The 21,004-nt window shown below is 43.8% G+C and overlaps 1 protein-coding gene across 3 annotated transcripts in view; it reads right to left on the bottom strand.

Moving 5' to 3' along the window:
* Positions 1-524: 524 nt before the first annotated feature.
* TMEM144 (transmembrane protein 144) overlaps positions 525-21,004 on the bottom strand; it is a 162,288-nt gene continuing 141,808 nt past the window's right edge. For all 3 annotated transcript variants that reach the window (XM_078676992.1, XM_078676991.1, XM_078676993.1), the window contains 2 exons: positions 7,061-7,114; positions 525-1,239 (listed from right to left, as the gene is read on the bottom strand). In XM_078676992.1, the coding sequence (XP_078533118.1) occupies positions 1,156-1,239; positions 7,061-7,114 (138 nt within the window). In that variant the 3' untranslated portion in view covers positions 525-1,155. The remainder of the gene's footprint in view (positions 1,240-7,060; positions 7,115-21,004) is intronic.

Here is a 21,004-nt window from a genome sequence, read left to right as displayed (position 1 = left end):
ACCACCGTGGATTTAGTGTGGAAGAAGTTACAAAAGATCATCAAAAGTTTCAAAACTTCAATAACCCCTTTAAGTAGCAAGGAATGATTTAAATATTACATTTATAATCTTGAGAGAGAATGATAAACCTGATCATCACTGTGGTTAATAGAAGTGGGAGACAAGAATGATAGAAGATATACTACTGTGTTTTCTGTAATGTAATTGTGTAGGTATAGAACGCCACTATTTTTGTAACATAGCGTAGAGGAACTGCTAAACTGTAATCTGAATTTTGTCACAAATATTTTAAAGCATCAAGTCCCAGAGCAATAATTTCATGTGAAAATAAGTATTCAATATTTGGTTCCGAGTCCTTCAAAACTTCGTTCATCAGTGGCACTTTTTTCATTATCAGATTTATGAAAAAAACTTACTTCAGAATAGATAACTATAAAGGAAATGTTTACCCCAGCTGAAGATATTTGTTTTAGGATGCAGCAGCTAGCCCACTATCATTCTCAATAAAGGGAATGCTGTTGGGGTTTGTAGTGCTCATTTCCAGAGGATGGAAACACTCCAGAGACAACTTTATTTTAAAATCGAAAAGTGTAACAGTTTGTTGTTTTTCCTAATGCCTCGCTCGTTTAAGGGTTTCTTGACAAACTTGTTTTGTGCGGTAGTAGCTCGCACCATAAGAATAATATCCAGTCAATCATCTTTTTTAAAACACAGATAAAATCTTAGACAAGCAAAATAGACATATAGTATATACACATATATGTAGTAATTCACAGAATTAAAGTGCTTTGAAACACTGTGATAAAAAAGTACGCTGTCAAATTGTCATATTTTTTCTTCCAAATTGTAACAAACTTTTCCCACAACTGGCTCGGTTGTTAAAATTGGTACTTGGGCAAACTAAAGCGTCAGCAGAGACGTAGATAAATGATGGTCGCTTTTCCTCAGAAAAACATTTACTTTCCTTCTTCAGTGTGTCCTTTACAATGCCCGTTTTGATATCATAACCATAAAAGATAGGACAAAGTTATAACAAATTAGATTTTCCCAGTCACGTGTGCGTTCCCTTTCAAACTCCTGGAATCAACTTGTTTATGCCAAGTAACATCCTTTAGGTAATGCAGCGGCGCCATCTGATGGACAGACTAAATCTCTTCACACTTTGGAAAAAGCTGTCGATAACGATCCAGCCAGGATGATGCAAAACGCCACTGCTAGTATGATATAGTTTTTCAGCCCCTATAAAAGTAAAAGACAAAAAGCTATTATTGGACAACGTAAAACTTGAAGGCAGTAGGTGATAGACTAGAATACATAAACACTCATATTACAAAGGTAACAAGTGGAAATTATCAAACGAAATACAGCTTTTACATACGATATACACATGAGTGTAGTGGCAAAACGAAGTTATTTATTTTATTCTCAGTTCTCTTTCACGGGGATCTGCTAGTAGTTGTTATTATTATTATTTTTAACTCACAAGAGAAATAACGTTTGCTTGAAAAACAAGCATTTGCAATGTAATCGGTCTAGCCTTTGGGACCTTATATGTATTTAGCTATGGGGCACATTAGCCTGAGTGCTGAAACATCTACTGTTCTTTAACATGGAGGGAAAGTAAGCACCAAACTGTGTGACACGCCAGGTATGGAAACACATGGAGGAATATTGCCTTTCAGCGGGAAATGGTATAGTCCGAAGCTCTATTTTTATGTAAAACCAGGGCCTTCGGTGGTCATAGCACTGAAAATACACAATTTGAAAACAATATTATTGTCTACGGTTGCTAGTGGAAGACAATTTCTACGGACTGGAATCTAGAGAATGCTAAAGTGATTCTGGTATTTTACTGACCTCTGCTGGTCGTTTTCTATCAAGAAAGTTTAATAGATGCAGTTGTCAGAAAAATAAAAAATAGAAAGTCCCTAAGCAAAAAGCAATTTTGGTATTTTACTGACCTCTACTGGTCGTTTTCTATCAAGACAGTAAATAGAGGCTGTTGAAATAGTGTCTGTTTAGGCCGACCGCAATGCAGCACGAGCCGGATACATGGAGTGAGTTAGGCTCGCTGAACAAAAGTACCTTAAATCCTGGTTTGCGGAGCATTGAGAGATCCCGTGTTGAGGATGCGTTGCGCTGTGGTGGTTCCAAGGCAGAGTCCTACATCGTTGTTGAGGGTGCCGTTGACGAGGGGCTAGCAATGCAAAGACCTGTGTTGAAGATGTGTTGCGCAGCAGCAGTTCCATGGAAGCTGCAGGCTGTGATGCAAAAACCTGTATCGTCCTGGAGGAGGCCGTTGATGAGGAAGCTGGAGGCTAGGATGCAAAACCTGCATTGTTCAAGGATTCCATCGATGAGGGGGCTTGCAATGCGGGGTCCTGCATCGGGATACGTCACACAGCAGCAGTTCCTATGTGCTTCTGCTCATAGCACCACAGCGGGGTTAGCAGAGGACCTAAAGGCCAGGACTGGAGTGGCACTACTTGGGGGGTGGAGGGGGGGGGGGTAGTACTCACAGCAGAGTCCAGTTGCTGAGTTCAAGGTGGTAGGAGCCTTTTCTGTCCTTAAGCCACTGATCAGGTGGCCAGCCTACTAGCCCTTGGAGTCACTCTGTTGGTCCTGGATTCAAGATGCAGGTCCAGCCCTTTCACTAAGGCAGCAGGGCATCAGAGTAGCAGTCCTTCTTACAGAGAAGCACAACAGTTCTTCTGGGTCTTTCACAGGTCCAGATATGTACTGTAGATTTGGGTATGAGGGTTCATTATACATGTTGCCCACTTTAAAGTAGGAGAAGGTTCTGTAGGTTTCCACCCCCAGAGGTCCTTGGAGTTTTCTGCACCCTGCCCTGGCCCTAACATGTATGAGGTCACAAAGAACTAGTGTCAAACCCTTAGTGAGTGTGCTCATCCTGAGCCTTTGTGATGTGAAAGAGTGCTCGGTGACAGCTCCTCCCCCTCATCAAGTCAGAGATAGCTCATCCTGCCAACATCTATTCTCCTTTCTCTTACTGTCAGGGAGCAATACACAAGGATCAACTGCCATCTACACCTAGTCATGGAACCTAGGATACATTCTGGAGATACCAAATGGTTGGGACAAGAAAATGCTAACTTTCTAAAATAGGCATTTTCAGAAAATGTGACTTAAAATCAGACTTTACAATTATAGTGTGTTTTAAATAATTAATTCTTTAGACACCAAACTCAACATTCTTACTTTCTCTTAACTGAAAGTTAGCACTTATTAAATGTAATAAGGTAACCCAATGTTATCCTATGGGAGAGGAAGGCCCCGCAATAGTAAACAAAACTAAGAGTTTTTCACTGCCAGGGCATGTAAAACTTAAAAGTACATGTCCAACATTTTAAATACACTGCACCCAGCTCTATGTGCTGTGAAGGGTCTACATTCGGTGTGACAAATATATTAAAAATGAAGGTTTGAGATTGCCAAAAGATTTACTTTGCCAGGTTGGATTAGCAGTTTAAACTGCACACACAGGCTGCAACTGCAGGCCTGAGAAACTTTAAAAAAGCTACTTAAGTTGGGGGAACAATCAGCGCTGTAGGCACATTAGTAGCATTTAATTTACAGGCCTTGGGTGCATGTAGTAGCACTATACTAGGGACTTACTAGTAAATTAAATGCGCCAAATGGGAGTAAAACAATGTAACCAGGTATAACGGGGAGAGCACAAGTACTTTAGCTCTGGTCAGCAGTGGTAAAGTGGGCAGAGTCCTAAAGCCAGGAAAAATTAAGTTATCAAAAACAGGAGGATGAAAGGCAAAAAGTTTGTGGAAAACGATGCCCAAGGATGTTAGGTCAACAATCCTCATAATCCTTCCATTCATCAATTGATTCCTCTAAATGTTTGCGATTAAACGTGCAAATTAACAGTCTTATTTATTTTATTTATTTACTGAGTTTTATAACGCGCACAGCTACTCAAAAGGTATCCCGGCGCGAGCCCAAGAGTCAGCAGGAAAGGGAAGAGATGAGCGGTAAAAAAACAAACACAGAACCAACTCAGTTGAAAAGGAAGGTTTTTAGTTTCTTCCTAAATTGGGTAGAGTTCTGTAAGCTGCGCATGTCAAAAGGGAGAGAGTTCTATGCCATAGCTGCCAAATAGGCCAGGGAACTGCCGCCCTTTCTTTTCCAGCGGAATCTAGGAATCGTGGCCATAAGCATGTTAGAAGAATGCAAGTGTCTGCTAGGGGTCTAGAACGGAAAGCGTTTCCTGGGATAGAGGGGGCCATACTCAGAGCGCAGCATGAGCCATTACCAGGGCATTAAAAGTGACCCTTGCCTTCACCGGTAAACAGTGCAGATTGCGCAGATGTTGCCTGATACTGGTACGTTTGGGGAGGTCAAGAAGCACGGCAGCGACATTTGGTACCACCTGAAGTCTGTCCATTAGGTAGCCGTGAAGGCCCACATACCGCGCATTCGCATAATCAATGCGGGAGGTAACGAGAGCTCAGACAACTGTTTCTTTTGCTGCTAAGGGAAAGAGGAGCAGACATTGTTTGAGAAACTTCAGGATGCTGAAACAGGTTCCTATCAGTTTATTGATTTGGTTGCAGAAACTAAGCTTTTCGTCAAACCAAATCTCAAGATTTTTTACTGGGAGCTCTGAAGGTGAGGGCCTGGGAGACTCATCCAGCCAGAAAGTATGCCAGACCTGAGGAGGGAACTCCCCAAAGAGTAAAATCTTGGTTTTATCTTCATTACAGTTCAGCTGAGCGCACGTAAGCCAATTGAACACCGCAGCCTGACAAGTTTTAACATGAGCAGTGGATGTATCTTGTTTTTTTCAAGTGAACAGGAGCTGAGTGTTGTCGGCATAAGCAACAACTTTAGCTCCTAGTTCCTCTGCCAGCTGAATGAGAGGAGTCATGTACATATTGACCAAAGTGGGATCAGTACAGACCCTTGCAGGACTCCCGTCAAGAGCTTGGGAAGTGGACGTGAAAGGGGGGATCCATACTTGTTGTGTTCTGCCTTCTAAGAAAGATTTAAGCCACTCACCGGCGGTACCCATGATACCTAATTTCTGGCTAAAAGAAGTGATTGGGGGACAGTATCAACAGAGGCAGAGAGGTCCAACAGGACCAGAGCCGCCCTGCCTCCAGCATCCACAGTATCACGGATAGCTTCTGTGATTTCCACCAAAGCTGACTCTGTGCTGTAAGAGGCCCTGAAGACGGGTGCAGAATGCCATACTGTTCAATGAAGGCGGTCAACTGCTTATTAACCCTTTTAACACATACTTTGGCAATAGCCGGGAGCAGAGAGATAGGGCGATAACTGGCCGGGAGGATGGGGTCCAGAGTCGTCTTTTGATAAGAGGGATAAGCAGTGCCCGTTTCCAATCAGTGGGAACAGAGGACAATGTCAGCGAGGCTTTGATCAATTGATTAAGGAGAGGGTTGATAACAGCAGCCGCGCTAGCCATAGGTTTGGCAGGACAGGGATCATTAGGGGAGCCTGATTTGAGAGAGGACAGAGCAACCAAGGAGTCCGCCAGTGATATAGAATCAAATGTGGAAAAGCTAACTTTTGTAGGAGAAGAAAGTAATTGGACAGGAGGCACCAAAGTGGCCTGGGCATCCTGGCTGCTGAAAGCCAATTGAAGCGCCTTGACCTTATTAATAAAGAAATTAGAGAGCTCTTCACAGCAAGAGGGAGAGGGGGCATTGGCATTGCTCATGGCTTTAGGGGTCACATAATTTTTCACAATATTAAACCGTTCTTTAGCGTTATTGCCGGACCAGGCAATACAATCAGTATAGTATGAGCATTTCGCTAATACGATAGCAGCATAGTAGGATTTTTGGGCTGTTTTCAATGCAGTTTTGGCCTCTATACTATAGTTCTGCCTCCTTTTCCTTTCCAGCCTTTTACAATCCTGTTTCTGTAATTTAAGCTGAGGTAAGAACCATGGATGGGACAGTGGCGCATGTTCTGGCCCTTGGGTCTAACTGGTGGAGTGAGCTCTACCACCACTTTATTAATCCATCTACCAAAATGATAAAGAGCAAGGCTGAAATCAGCAGGGAGCAGAGGTTGGTATTCAGCCCAGGCTTGACAGAAAGCAGCCGGGTCTATTTTACGTGTCGCCTTACCCTTGCCCGCGCCACATGGCCTGAAGTATAAGTCCCACTGGCAATATGCCAAGAGAAGGGGATCAGATAGTGATCAGACCAAGTTACTTGTAGGGGGGATGCCACCACCAGAGGCAGACTGGAACAGATTACATCAATCATGTGGTCCCCACAATGAGTCGGGCGGTTACATATTGCTGGAGCTGGGTCGCAGGCAGCACGGATAGAAATTTGCGCGTATCACTCCCATCCATATTGTCAAGATGTATGTTACAATTGCCTAAGAGCAAGTAGTGCTTTTAACGTAGAACTCTAGGCATACTCCAGTTACTTAGCAAATTAGGGAAGAGACCTTGAGCAAATGGCTGTTCATCCGATACTTTTAAATTTAAGAGCCAATTAATTTACGGCTTTAATCTGTGTAATGTACCATGAAGGCTAAATTACTATTAGGCTAAGTGTGTGATTTAGTGCACGTTTGCTTTTAGACCACTTACAGGCACTGGTTTGAAGTGAGAGCACATTTTTACACTACCATGCATTTGATTTAGGTCTTTGTTCAATTCTTACCTTTTTCTTCATGTCCAAGTCCTCAGCTATATTCATGTATTACTCAGTGCTCTGAGAAGGTCAGTGGCATACAGCAAATAAGGTAAATGTACATATTTGACCACAACAAATCTATAGGCACTAAAAGATGGATACATGCGCTATCATCATGCATTTTAACACGAAAATAAAAATAAACACGACTCCTCTTGAATAAAAAATCGACTGAATTTTGAAATTATTATTCATCTAAAAACCTGCCTGCCACACCCTACATCCTAGCTTGTACATAAATTAATCATACAGCGACCAACTATATTTTGTGAAGGTTGTGTCAGCAATGGACCATGACAGAATGAATTAGTAAGCACCTCACTGCAATAGTTTCTTGAGTATAAGCTCACCTTTATTTCTTTAAATACGAACACACCCCACATAGCAGCTATCATGCCAGGACCCTAAAAAGAAAAGCAAATGTTTAGTGCCTGATTTTATATTGGATGCTACATACCATTATACGTCACACTGGATGTTAGAGGTCAAGTACCAGCTACATTTTATTGATTTTCATGACAAGATGAGGCTTGCAGTCTCAGTAAACTGTGCAAATGCACAAAAGAATTGTTTCGATATTCACCAATCCACCTACTTTCCTAAGTGTTTATTTGCATTACTAACGTCTGGTTGGGTATTAATCAACATATGTATCTGCCATTTTTTTTAATTCATCAGTTTATACATCTCCTTTTTGCTGCTTGTCTCAACCCTTCCATCCTTTAAATGCCTACCTCCGTTTATGTATCTGTAATGTTTATTAGTGCCTTTAATCAGTCGATGTGTCATATTTACCTGCATCTGTCTCTCTACAAACTCTATGAGTGTTACTTCAATCTACTCGAGTTGCATTGGTATTATCTACTGACATCTGGCATTCATTAACAATGTATATTTGTTTACCATTTTATTTCCAGGCTATTATATATATCAATGTTATAGTACACAAAGTATCTAGGTGGCAAATAACTGCAGTAAAATAATATAACATTATTTTATTTAAATGTTTTTGATGGATGGATATATGGATTATGATTGTTTTAATGTGTATATACGTTTAAATGAAATGTTATTTTGAATCTTGGTAGCCACAAGGAAAGAATTATTTTGTTAATGAGCAAATACATTTCAATTAAACATTATTTGAATGTTGGTAGCAACGAAAAATAACAATATTCATGTATTTCTTCATGCTTAGAGGAGAGACTGGTGGTAGTTATAAACTAAACTAACCAAAGACAACAATAACCAACTCATACACAGTATGTTGCCAAAGTACTAATTGAACTGCTAAAAACATAACATGGACTATTTTTTTACTACTCTGCTGCCTTTCGAGTTTAATTTTAGATAATTTCATACTGGGGGTATGTGTCAAAACTAGTGATAGGAAGCACTGAGTGGCCTCATTTGTTTCTCATAATTCAAATACACATTTGAGTAATAAAAATCCAACAAGTTATATTTTCTGGTAAGGAGATTGAGTTTTTCTGCTGTAGAGGACCACGTGATTGGAGTTTTTAGTTTGAGTTGGAAGAGGCAATGAAGGGACATCATTCCCCAACGTCGCCTGCAGCCTCTGCATGGAGACACCCCCAACCGCAAGTGGCCCGGTAAGACACGCCTGCATCCAGCAGCTTTCGCAGAGAAAGGTAGCAAGTAAATGGGTCTCAGATTCTCAGGTACTGAAGGATATAATGGTGGTTTCTTTAAGAGTGGAAGCACCATAGCGTGATTCCAATCAGAAGGAACCTGCCCTGACGCAAAAGATAGATCAAGTAAATTTGTGAGTACAGGAGCAATCACTTCACGGCATCGCTCTAATTTGGCAGGGGAGGCGGGGTCCAGTGGAGATTCAGATTTTACTTTGGGCAGTAAGCACTAGGTCTACGCCTCCGAGATGATTTTTAGGTTTGAGAAACCTCCCAGGGCAGTAGTGGAAGATTGATCAGATGCGAGGAACTGAAAGTTCCTGCCACTCTCAGGAAAGGGAGGAATAGATGGTATTTATCTTTTTGAAAAAAAAAGAGAGCGAACTAATTACAAAGGGCAGTGGTGGGTGGGGTTGACACAGCAGTGTGTTCCAAAGAGGTCAGGAATTTGACCATCTGAAAAAGTTCCCTAAAGGAGTGTTTTGACAGCTCAATTTTCTGAGCATGGAAATTAGCACGTGTGCCTCAGGTCTCTATGATATTCTTTCAAGGCAAACAAATACATTGTTTTATTGTAATCATCATTTTCGCTATGTGAGTTTCAGTGGCTTACACGTTTTCTTCTTTACTAGCAATGCCTCCGTGAACCAAACTGCTGATGGTTTGGAGCGCATGCTAGTTACAGATTTTATGGGGGCTAAAGCATTCGGGGCCTGAATAATCCACTTGATTGCTTGTCTATTAGCCGTATGGGGGCATTAATCGATTAATAAGGTTTTCTGTTTAGGGCTGCCATGAAAGCTTTAGACGTAATAAGGGATCATTAAAGTACTCTCCTTTTACGGGATCATATTGTTGGCAGGGAAGGTTCAGAAATATGAAAAGGGAACCTACAATAATCCGACCAAGCCATAGGAATAGGCAAACCCGCCACTATCAGAATTGAGTTAGTAAAAATTGCATCCAGGATCTGACCATGTGCATGTGTGGGCATCAGTACCAGCTGCTACAGTTGGAACAACCCAAGAGTAATCAATCAATCGCCTAGCTAAAGGGCAGTTTAGATTGCCAATATGAATGTTGAGGTTCCCTATAATTAAAAAATTTGCTTAACGCGTAGCATAATCAAAAATAATGTCCATTTGCGAGTTAACAAAACTGGTAGCTGGGCCAGGTGTTCAATATATTAAGAAACCTTTTAGGGTACAATGGTTCGTAAGGGATAAGCTAAAAAGAGCTGACTCAGAGGTAGCAATATCTAACTCCAACAGGCTGCATCGCAAATGACGTTTAAAAATGACTGCAAGGCCACCACCCATTTTTTAGGGCTTATTGAGTCTTAAAATAGCATAGTCAGGAGGAACCGCATCTAGCCAGGTTTCGACTAGGAAAAGTGTAACAGGTTGGTGCAACATGATTAAGTCCACTATCTCATGCCTGTGTTTACGCAGCGAGCGGCAAGTTAGCAGCAGACATGGATTCGAGTTTAGACTGGGCAGAACAACCTTACCTTGAGGGACGGCCTTCTAGAAGATACTAAGAAGGAAAAGATACATCTGCTGCACCGCAGTGGACTAAGTGAAGCACCCAGTGAGTGGCGGCAAGCTTCCTTCAGTGGACGGAACAACGCCAGAAGTGTGGATTTATATGCAGCTTATTGGCCCTGGAATAAAAGAAACAGGGGTTCTGGCCCAAGGCGCCTTCCAGGAACAGACGGAAGCAGAGGAGCTTGCCTTTGGCGCGTCAGCAGCGTGTCCGTACAGCTGACATGATTATATAGCCAGTCTACAAAAGGGCGTGGCTAGTGTTCAGTGAACTCAGTGGACAACCAGTCAGCAAGTCTCCCCTTCCAGATTGGAGTAGTACTGGGAAAAGGAAACAAAGCTGAAATAAAAAACAACTAAAGCGGGATACAAGAAACACATAAAAGCAATTAAAAAGCAGCTGGACGGGCCGACCTAAGATTGCTACCAACAGGCGCGTGAGCCAGGTACCTCAGTGCGCCTAGTGTGCTACAAGGAAAGCAACTCGTGAGGTAGAGGTATTTGAAAGCGCGACCACTCAAAGTGGGCGTTACTGCACTAGGCAGTCAGTTATAGTTACAAGAGATAACTATAACTGCTGAATTTCAGTGTTTTTTTAGCCTAAAATGTAATGTTGTCACTGAAAGTTTAACTTAACTATAATGTTAATTTACCCTTTGTTTTTGGCTGTGAATTACTAGAGTGTTTATAAACGTAAAGCAGTATTTTATTAACATACATAAAGCCATCTCCACTCTGCACACGGCAGTGGACAGCCAACCTCTTGTGCGCAGCATGGGGTTGGTTGAAGAGCCCTGCCTGTGAGCAGCCAATTCTACATCACACACGGCCTTCTGCAACACCAAAATATAACAAGGATTTGCAATGCAAAATGGTCTAACATTTGCCAGAGTTTGAGCTATTGGCGGTGTAAATGACAATGCCTATTACTGAGTTTGTGGCATGCTGGCCTGGGTCAGATTTTATGGGAGGCACCTGTAGTGGCATTCCGGTCCTGGAAGACACCCTCTGACAACTTGGAAATAACTTGTTTAGGAAGCAGGAGTAATAAATAATATGTGAAAGAAATACTGCATTATATGCCGGTGGCTAAGGGTGTTCTTGTGTAGAGGGAGGTTGAAATGAAAGACAAGGAGGGGCTGCATAGTGGGCCTGGGTATATTAGCGGAGGAGTTCTGGTATGTGGGAGCAGGTGAGTGGATTGAAAGAATCAGTGGGCAGGGGGACCAGTGGGTCTGGAGGTTATTAAAAAGAGGAGGGGCAAGATGTGAGGTCAGTGGATATGGCCATAGGTGAGAAGGGACTAGTAGGTAGTTCCGGGAAGGTGTATTAGTTATGGAATGCAAAGGGGTTTTAGGATATGGAGGAAGGGTGTGAAGATAGACATTCCTGCACAGCTGGATGTCAGGGTGGTCAGCACCTCTCCTGGATACCGAAGCCCTTGTTGTTGATACCTGCTACCATACTCTCCTGCTGGGCCAGGAAAGTGGCAGCAGGGGTCTGCTTGGGGACTCCATTCCCCACCTCACCAAGCCAAACATGTGAAAATCTGCCACGGTGAGGAGGGCTGGCTCTGTTGCTACGTGTGGGGAGAGGAGCCAAACAGACAGGTTACCCCAGACGGTCAGCAGCAGAAACATCGCAATATATCCTGGCGGAGTTGGACATCATTATAGTGGGACGCGCTTTGTAGTTATAAATTCATCGTTACCTTTATATATAGGGTGCACAGTATTTATTATCGAAACAAACTACCTTTAATTATGCACTCTCTGTCTGCTTCTCTTCTGAAATCTTTTCTATGGAAGAACTGTTAACTCACTCGCCCTTGCCAAAACGGCACCTTCTGCAATACACCCATCTCTATAAAGTGTGCGCAAACAGTGGCCATCATACTGGTTCCACAGCCAGACCCGTGTCAATGCATCTCCGCCATCTTCCACATAGCAGCAGCCGCGCTTGGCACGAGCTGCATGCCGCCACTTCATCAGTACTGCATTTGAGAAGCTTATAAAGAACAAGGGTGCGCGAATCGCGCGGCAGCAGGTAAGGGGCCTGCGCGATTCCCTTGCGGGAGCGAGCAGCAAGGCGCGATAATTGATAACATAAGGTTCCAGCTGCTCGCTCCCACAAGGGAATCGCCAAACGTGCACGCATTGCCATTGAAGGCAATGGAACGGGTGCACGTTTTGGGGCGAAAAAGGGAACCGATGGCTAAAGGTCGCTTAACTATGCAGCGCATGTGCGCTGCGTAGGCGAGACCTAAAAAGGCCTGTCTCTCACCACGTACTTGCACAATTTACAAAAATGTGTAGGTGCAGGTTTTGGGATCTACTTGAAATGCAGGGAGCATGAATACGTAAACAAGGAACGTTGCTTTATAATCATGCCATGAACATTTGTTTTTCTATTTCCACCGGGAAGAGGCGATACTCAGGCCCCCCACCCTCCCTCAGATAGAGGTTTTGTACCTTTCTCTGTGGTGCAGAGTTTGAACTTTGTAACCTGTTTCACAGAAAGCCTGCATATGTCCAATCATGAATTTACCTTGATTAACTTGTGAAATCTGAACCTCCGCTATTCCAGAGGGAGCAAGCTAACTTTTGCAGAAATTACTGGAAACATTAAGCCTAATAAAATGTAGGTGCAGTGGTGAATTTACAAATTCATCTTGTGACAAACAGCTAGGGACATCTGGCTGTTGTGCAGGGTGTCTACTGTCAGGACAGTCACAGACAGGGGTGGGTGGCAGATTACATAGCTGTGGTATGTGCATTAGGTTACACAGCGGAGGTGTGTGTGTGGGGGGGTTATCACTTTACGCCTTTTTCAGATGCGTGGGAAGATGGATTTGAGTGTGAAAACTGCAATGCTTACCAAATTCGATGGATTAGGTAATAGGGAAGCACTCATAATAGTGAAGGCTGTTGGGGTACTAGTTTCACTTAAGGTGGATGCAGAGAGAGTTATCACTCCGTGCTGGTGGGAAGTTGACCACAGTGAGGAGGGAGTTTTCTGCACTTTTGTCAAGGGCAAAGGAGTTAGCCAAAGGCAGAGAGGAGAGAAATAAACTGCTGCTGGTTGTTCATTCTAAGGGTTGGGATGTTTTGCCTCAGTTGTGAATGCATAGTAGTGCTACAAAAGGCATAGGATGGGCAGATGGTTGATGCAGCTAGCGTTCTGGAGGTGGCTAATGGCAAGCACAGCGTTAGTTCATGGTGTCTTGTTTACATTTCATGTGGAACATAGAGTAAACAGTGGTCAGTATTTCTGTGGAGCACACACATGTTAAAGGTGTGGAAGATACCTAGTAGTATGCAGGAACGGGAGAGAGGTTAATTGTGCCTGAGGAGGAGTGTGGTTTGGGACTAATCATATCCCAGAAAACAGAGGGATGTTTAATGGCTATTCCCCAGGAAGCAAAAGGTTTACAAATAGTTGTGGCCTAGGAACAGAAAGCATTGTGACTGGTTGTGCTTCATGAAGAGAGCTGATGACTTTATATTAGCCGCCAACTACCGCATGGTGTAGAATTTTTAGAGAGGGCTGCATCTGATTATTTGACGGAGTGCTTATACAGTGATACATTTATAGCCATTGAGTTCTATATTGCACTAATGTGCGATAATATGCTGCATCACTAAATACTTATTAGGTCCCAAAGGCGAGACCGATTGCATTGAAAATTCTTGTTTTCTTTAATGCCCGCATGCCCCCAAGACCTGGCACACCCGGGGTCTTAAAAACAACAAATCACGGGAGACAACGCTTCGGTTAATTTTATTTTTTTCGGCAGGATTCACACACCATACACGAATTCCACCGAAAATATATATTTTTTAAATCGTTTTGTGGCCATGGGGGTCCCTGATGGAGCCCCTGACCAGGCCTAGGGGGTCAGGGTGTTTCTACCTTCCCCCCCTTTTTTTAATTACCATTTTCTTACCTTTTTTCTTGAGACTCAGTTAAACCAAGTCACAAGATGGCTGTCAACACTTCTTGGTTTGGTCAGTGATGTCATTTGAGATGTCATCAGTGATGTCCCTGACCATGTCATGAATGATCTAATATGTGACATCATCAGCAGTGGATTGCGGGTGCGCGAAATATAGTTAGTACAACTAACTATATAGGAGCAATTTCAATGGTTTTGTATGAGTGAAATGTCCAGCTAACTAGAACACCCCAAAAACCTATAGTTTTTTGAGTGAATTTCAAAGGTTTTTTAAAAGGTAATTCCTAACTATGTAAGGCCTGAAACCTATGGTTTTTTCAGTGAATTTGCAAGGTTTTTTAAATGCTAATTCCTAACTATATAAGGCCTGAAACCTATGTTTTTTTCAGTGAATTTGCAAGGTTTTTTAAATGCTAATTCCTAACTATATAAGGCCTGAAACCTATGGTTTTTTCAGTGAATTTGCAAGGTTTTTTAAATGCTAATTCCTAACTATATAAGGCCTAAAAACTATGGTTTTTTCAGTGAATTTGCAAGGTTTTTCAAATGCTAATTCCTAACTATACAAGGCCTGAAACCCATGTTTTTTTCATTGAATTCCGAAGGTTTTTTAAATGACAATTTTTAAATGTATTGTTATTTTTTTTATACTGATTTACTACATTTGTGCAGGCAGGTGTTCAGAGAACACGCCCCCTTTTTACAACACTTTGCAGCGCAACCCGTGGCGCGTTTGCAGAGGAGGAACTAATTCACCTTGCATACTGGGGGTCCCTGGGGGGCAATTAACCCACCAGGAGCCTCCAGTATAAGCCAGGGAGCTGCATTACAGAGAGGTGTAATGAGGCCACACCCTTTTTTAAACCTCTCTGCAATGCAGCCCCCGGGTGTGTTTGCAGAGGGGGAACTAATTCCCCTTGCATACTGGGGGTCCCTGGGGGCCAACTAGCCCACCTGGAACCTGCAGTATGTGCCAGGGGGCTGCATTGCAGAGAGGTGTAATGAGGCCACACCCTTTTTTACACCTCTCTGCAGTGCAACCCCTGGCGTGTTTGCAGAATAGAAACTAATTCCCCTTGCATACTGGGGGTCCCTGGGGGCCAAGTAGCCCACCAGGAGCCTCCAGTATGCGCCAAGGGGCTGCGTTGCTTTGCCCCGGGGGCGGCGGTTCCCGGGGCAGTGTGGGGGGGATTGTGGACCCCCCACACTTCTTTATCACTATGCCACCGCGATTTGGTCCCCCCGGGGGGTAATTTTTAAAAAAACAGACCAGGTTTAAAAAAAAAAAAATGTGGGCCTTTTTTGTCCTTGTGGGACCACCTGGGCAGGCTTAGGGGGTCAGGGTGTATCTACCCTGCCCCTTTTTTGTGTTCTTCACGTTTGTTTTTCTGCTTTCTTGTGCCTCAGTTTATCGAGCACAAGATGGATGCCAACACTTCCCGGTTAGAAGTGTTGACAGCCAATGAGCATGCAGCTTTCTCGGTAAGGCATGCTGATTGGCTGCCACTGTCTGTCAACACTCCAAACCAGGAAGTGTTGGCAGCCATATTGTGCCTCGGTGGAACCAAGGCACAAGAAAGCAGTGAAACAAAGGTGGAAAACACGCAAAGAGAGCAGGGTAGAAGCACCCTGACCCCCCTAGGCCTGCTCAGGGGGTCCCACAAGGACCCCCCAATTTATTTATTTTTTTTAAATTGCGGAGTGCGCGCACCGTACTCGTACGGTACGCGTACCCCGCGATTTAAAAGAAAATAAATAAATTTTGGGGGCCTGGGGGGTCCTTGTGGGACCCCCTGAGCAGGCCTAGGGGGTCAGGGTGCTTTTACCCTGCCCCCTTTTTTAGTTCTACACGTTTGTTTTTCTGCTTTCCTGTGCCTCAGTCTACCGAGGTACAAGATGGCTGCCAACAATTTCTGTTTTGGAGTGTTGACAGACATTGGCAGCCAATCAGAATGCAGCTCGTACTCGGGAAAGTACAGAGTACAGTAAGCTTATAGTAAGCTTATATAGATATATACATTTTTTCAAATTCAATTTTCTCAACAACTACTGGAGGGATTTACACCATTTAAACAAAAGGCCGTACTGCGTACCAGTCCCTACCATTTTGCCAAGTTTGGTGTAACTCAGTTCAGCGGTTTGGGCTGTAGCCGTGTCTAATAGTACTATGGAAAATAACATGGGGAAAACACGTTTTGGGACCCACCTTTTTTCTCAGCCCCCCCAAATCTTTCAGGGAAGTAGCGGAGCGGGCCATCTTCTTTGAGAAATTCACAGAGATTCATCAACTGGCGCCAAAGTTATTCCCAATAGAATGTTGCAAATTTCCTATGGAAACTAGGTCCTAACTATATATACCTACTGGCGACCGCTGGAAAAAACATAGGTTTCAGGCACGTTATAGTTTGAAATTAGCATTTAAAAAACCTTAAAAATTCACTGAAAAAACTATAGGTTTCAGGGGCGTTATAGTTAGTTGGAAATTTCACTCGTACAAAACCATAGAAATTCCCCCGTTATAGTTAGTTCAGCTAACTATAACTCGCGCGCCCGCAATGCACTGCTGATAACGCCACATATTACATCACTCATGACATGGTCAGTGGCATCACTCATGACATCACTGATGACATCTCAAATTACATTACTGATGACATCATCCAGTGAATGTGTGTTTTTCTGAAAATTAGATATGATTTATATACGTATATCTCAAGGTCCATGGAAGAATAAATGGGTATATAAGTGTCTAAATGGATGATTTTGTTTTTGTAAAATTGATTGTATGACTGACTGATTAAGTGTATCTTAGTGAATACATGGGTTAGTGAGTAATGTTTAAATATGTAAATATCTGTATCAGTCTCTCACTTTGTGTATAAGTGGCTGCATAGGTTGGTGAGTAGCTACATGAGTGTCTATATGGGTTATAAGTTGTTTTTTTTGTATCAGTATGAGTGTCTGTATGGTTCGGTAGGGGGTATTACTTAGTGCATAGGTGCATGAATGAGTGACTCACTGTTTGTATGTGTTGAAGACAGGATGTGTGCAGGACTGTATAGGTGGATGAGTGTGTGTATGGGTGTGTTAGTGAGTGAATGACTGTCTCAATAGTGTCTTTTTGAGTAACTACATATGTTCTAAACTAGTATATGTGAGTATTGATGTATATAAGTGAGTATATGTGAGAGTGAGAGATTGGAAGAGTTCCAGTACAAATAAGTAGGTGTTTCTATAAGTGATTGTTTAAGAGAGTAAGTATGTGTCAGTTTCTGTATGAGTGACTGTATAGGGACTGTTGGCGAATGAGTGGATGTGTGTGTAGATCTTGGAATTACTGAATAGGTGTGTTTTAAATGGTACTGGTATGTCCATTGTTTTGAAAATGTTAGTTTGTATTTTTGAGTGTGTGTTTCAAAGGTTATATTAGGGTGAGAGGTCTGTCATTTGAGATGTCATCATTGATGTCATGAGTGATGTCGCTGACCATTTCATGAGTGATGTAATATGTGATGTCATCAGCAGTGCATTGCGGGCGCGCGAGTTATACTTAGCTGAACTAACTAGAATGGGGGAATTTCTATGGTTTTGCTCGAGTGAAATGTCCAACTATAACGTGCCTGAAACCTATGTTTTTTTCAGTGAATTTCAAAGGTTTTTAAATGCTAATTCCTAACTATAACATGACTGAAACCTATGGTTTTTTAAGTGAATTTCAAAGGTTTTTTAAATGCTACTTTCTAACTATGCCTACAGAGGTAGGCTATGTGAAGAAAGAAGAAAAACGCACAGAAAGAAGCAAAAGAAATGCAGATAGAAGTAACAGAAGTCCTCAAAGAAGAAGAAAAGTGCAGGAAGAAGCAAGACGTGCAGAAAGAACCAACAGAGGAGCAGACAGAGGCCTTGTTACAAAATCATCCAGTGCCCACAACTTTTTCAGACGAGTACTGGTGGTAACTGACTCCGACTAACCAGACCTAGAGCCAGTGGTATGCTAAAAGGCACTTAGAATACAGTGAAAACACCTACATACACCAGGGAACACTATGTGTTGGGTTACCCCTGTGATTAGCATGACCTCCTCTGTAAGCCCCTAGTATACAATGGGGCAGGAGGATTAAAATTACCTCTTAAAATGTGCCACAGGGTGCATTTTCACACTGGTGAAGGGAGGGGGGTGGCGGAGATGACATGTGTGCAAACACGCCCTGTGGGCGTTTTAAGTTGGGAGATAACGTCCCCTTGAATCGTTAGGGTCCCTGGGGGCCAACTAACCCACCAGGTATGTCCAGTAAGTGCCACAGAGTTGCATTGCAGAGAGTTGTAAAATGGGGCATGGCCTCGGACCACCTCTCTGCCACGCAGCTCTGAGGTGCTTACTGGGGGTACATGGTGGACTAGTTGGACCCAGGGACTCTCAGGATTAAAGGGGACTTAATTCCCCAACTTAAAACGCGCCACAGGGCATGTTTATACACGTCACCTCAGGCCCTGTCCCCTCCCTTCACCACTGTGTAAACACGCCTTGCGGCCGTTTTAATTTGTGAGATTAAGTCCCCTTGGGCCCCTCTAGCCCACTAGGTACCTCCAGTAAGCGCCACAGAGCTGCGTTGCAGAGAGGTCTAAAAAGGGGCATGGCCTACACCACCTCTCTGCAATGCAGGCTCAAGCCCCCTCACACACAGGTTAATTTTTTTTTTTTTTTAAAGCCCTGGGGGTTGGCGGTCCCCGGGGCTGCAGGGGGCAGTGTGAACCCCCGCAATCATAATTAATTAGAGCTCCGGGGGTGGTGGTCCCTGGGGATTGGGGGGGGTAAACTAACAAGCCCCAGGAGGTACTATGGCAATACATGAGACCATCATGCCTAGCAGTTGCATGAATGTTCTGACAGTGAGATGATGGTTTACCTAAAAAGGAGGCACAAAATGTTTAAAAGACAAGACCCTTGGGGCTGGGGTAGCCTTTGCCTGTGATGGGAGTTCCAGATCCAGGAAGAGCTGGACCTGGAGAAGTACTTGATGGGATTTATTGTGAACCTGAGGCTGTGGAGGAGTGGAATGATAGCCTGGGTATGTGATGTGCCTATTAACTAGCCAATCATCTAGATAGGGGAAGTCGTAGATGTCTCTGCAACTCAAGTGTGCAGAAACGACTGCCAGGCATTTGGTGAAGACCCTTAGGGCAGTGGGGACATCAAATGAGAGCATTCTGAACTGAGAATGATGGTCACTTAAAGATGTGTAGATAGCATCGGTGGGGGTTATGAATGAGGATGTGAAAATAGGCCTCCTTGAGGTAGCAGGCTGTCGTATATTGTTGTTTTCCTAAAGTAGAGGGATGACATCCCGCAGTATTATCACATGGAAGTGTTCAGAGAGGATGTACCAGTTCACGGGCCTGAGCTCCAGGATGGGCCTGAGAGAGCCGTTCTTCATGAAGGAGCAGAGGGAGCAAGCGCCTTTGTCCCACTGATTGGGTGGAGTGGCACTGGTTCTGTGGCCACTTTTAAGGTCTAGCAAGGACATTTTGCCGTCGCTCTGGTCATTTGAAAGCACACACTCGTGCTTGTGGCAGCATCCACCTTGTGTGAGCGAGCAGGGGCACGCCACAAGCACAAGTGCAGTGCTTGCAAATGAGCAAACTGTTAGCGCGCGCGCGCACACCACTCATGGGTGCACTCGCCTGCCTCTCTCTCCCTCTCTGATGTCCCTACTGCAGCAATCTGCACGATTTTTTTTTTTTTTACTTTCAGGGCGAGGCGCACGCGCTTGTTTAAATATAGGGTTTACTTCTGACGTTTTTCAGCTTCATAAAACAGAATTACTATTAACCAACTCATTGTCACTCAATTTAGTGAACGTCGAAGAATGAACGGTTAAGTTTACCGTCTGCCCAACTGGGATCTTAGCAACAACAGCTTAACTCAGAAACCTTCTTATCTTTGTAAATGAAGCAATTCAGTTGTCACAACAGTCCCTTGCCGTATAAATATTGTGTGCTGAGGGTGAAAATTGTCATGCCTAAAATGTTTCAGAAGTTGACTTTTTTGCAGTACAGACTGCCTCTGATCTTGTTGAATGTTTCTTGGTGACCCACGCGTGCGCCACATTGTGCGGTCGTTGCCCCTGCCCTGTCCAACCCTATGTGTCGTCCTGTCTCTTTCTCTGCCACTGTTCTCACAGGTACCCTGTCTCGCTTCATTGCTCCTTGTCTTGATGACCACAACTCTATGTCTCTCCAACTGCCTCTATCTCTCCATCAGTTTCAATCTGTTTTTCTGGGTGCGACTCGGGGTTATTAACCACCTGTCTCTTTCGAACAGTTGCACTGACTTTTCCACTGAGTGCCACTGTCACCCGCCCCTCTACCGGTGTCACTAAGGCCGGCTCCTCTACTTTAACCACTTTCTCTCGATCTTCCCCAACCTGTCAACCTCAGCCTCTTTTCTGTCATTTGTCACGTCCCATGCCTCTTAGCTTTATGCAGTCCTCTCCACCTCTGCTCCCCAGTCGTACTCCCTCTCGCAACAATGCACATGCGCATAAGCACGATTGGACTCTTTCTCATGCTGTCCCTTTCACTCTCAATCACTTGTCCCCCATTTCTTCATCCCAGGCCTCCCCTGTCCCGACTGCTACACATGCCCTGGCTTCACAGGCTTTCGGACATCCTTCTCACTCTACAAACCCTTTGACCAATTTGCTTCTTACGGTCTCTAAGTAACTACTTTTCACTCCCACCCTACCTGTCCCATATCTTTTTGTGAGTGCATGTTTTTAATTTATGGGGGAGGCGGGGGCGCGCACTGTAACAAATACCTCCACTGCTCTTTCACCCATTCTCTCCACCTCCCTACCCCCACATGGCAGCACCCCTCATGCGTCCCTACAGCATTTTGCACCACCTCACCATTCTCTAAGCCAGTGGAGGTCTTGCAGTTAGAGATGACCTGCTGGGGCTTCCATTGCTTCTTCCTGAACATCTCCCTCCCGTGGGTGTCTGCTCTCGCCTCACCCAGGGTGCCCCCCGGATGCAGTGGGTGCTGCCTGAGGCGCCGGGTTGCGTTCAATGTGCTCCGCACACAAAAAGCATTGGCATAGCCAATAGGTCTAGCTTTTGGGACCTTATAAGTATTTAGTTATG

The sequence above is a fragment of the Lissotriton helveticus genome, chromosome 2_1 (assembly GCF_964261635.1).
Source record: "Lissotriton helveticus chromosome 2_1, aLisHel1.1, whole genome shotgun sequence".
Lineage (NCBI taxonomy): Eukaryota > Metazoa > Chordata > Amphibia > Caudata > Salamandridae > Lissotriton > Lissotriton helveticus.
Note: the sequence above shows the minus strand (reverse complement) of the source record. Positions and strands in the feature narration are given on the sequence as shown.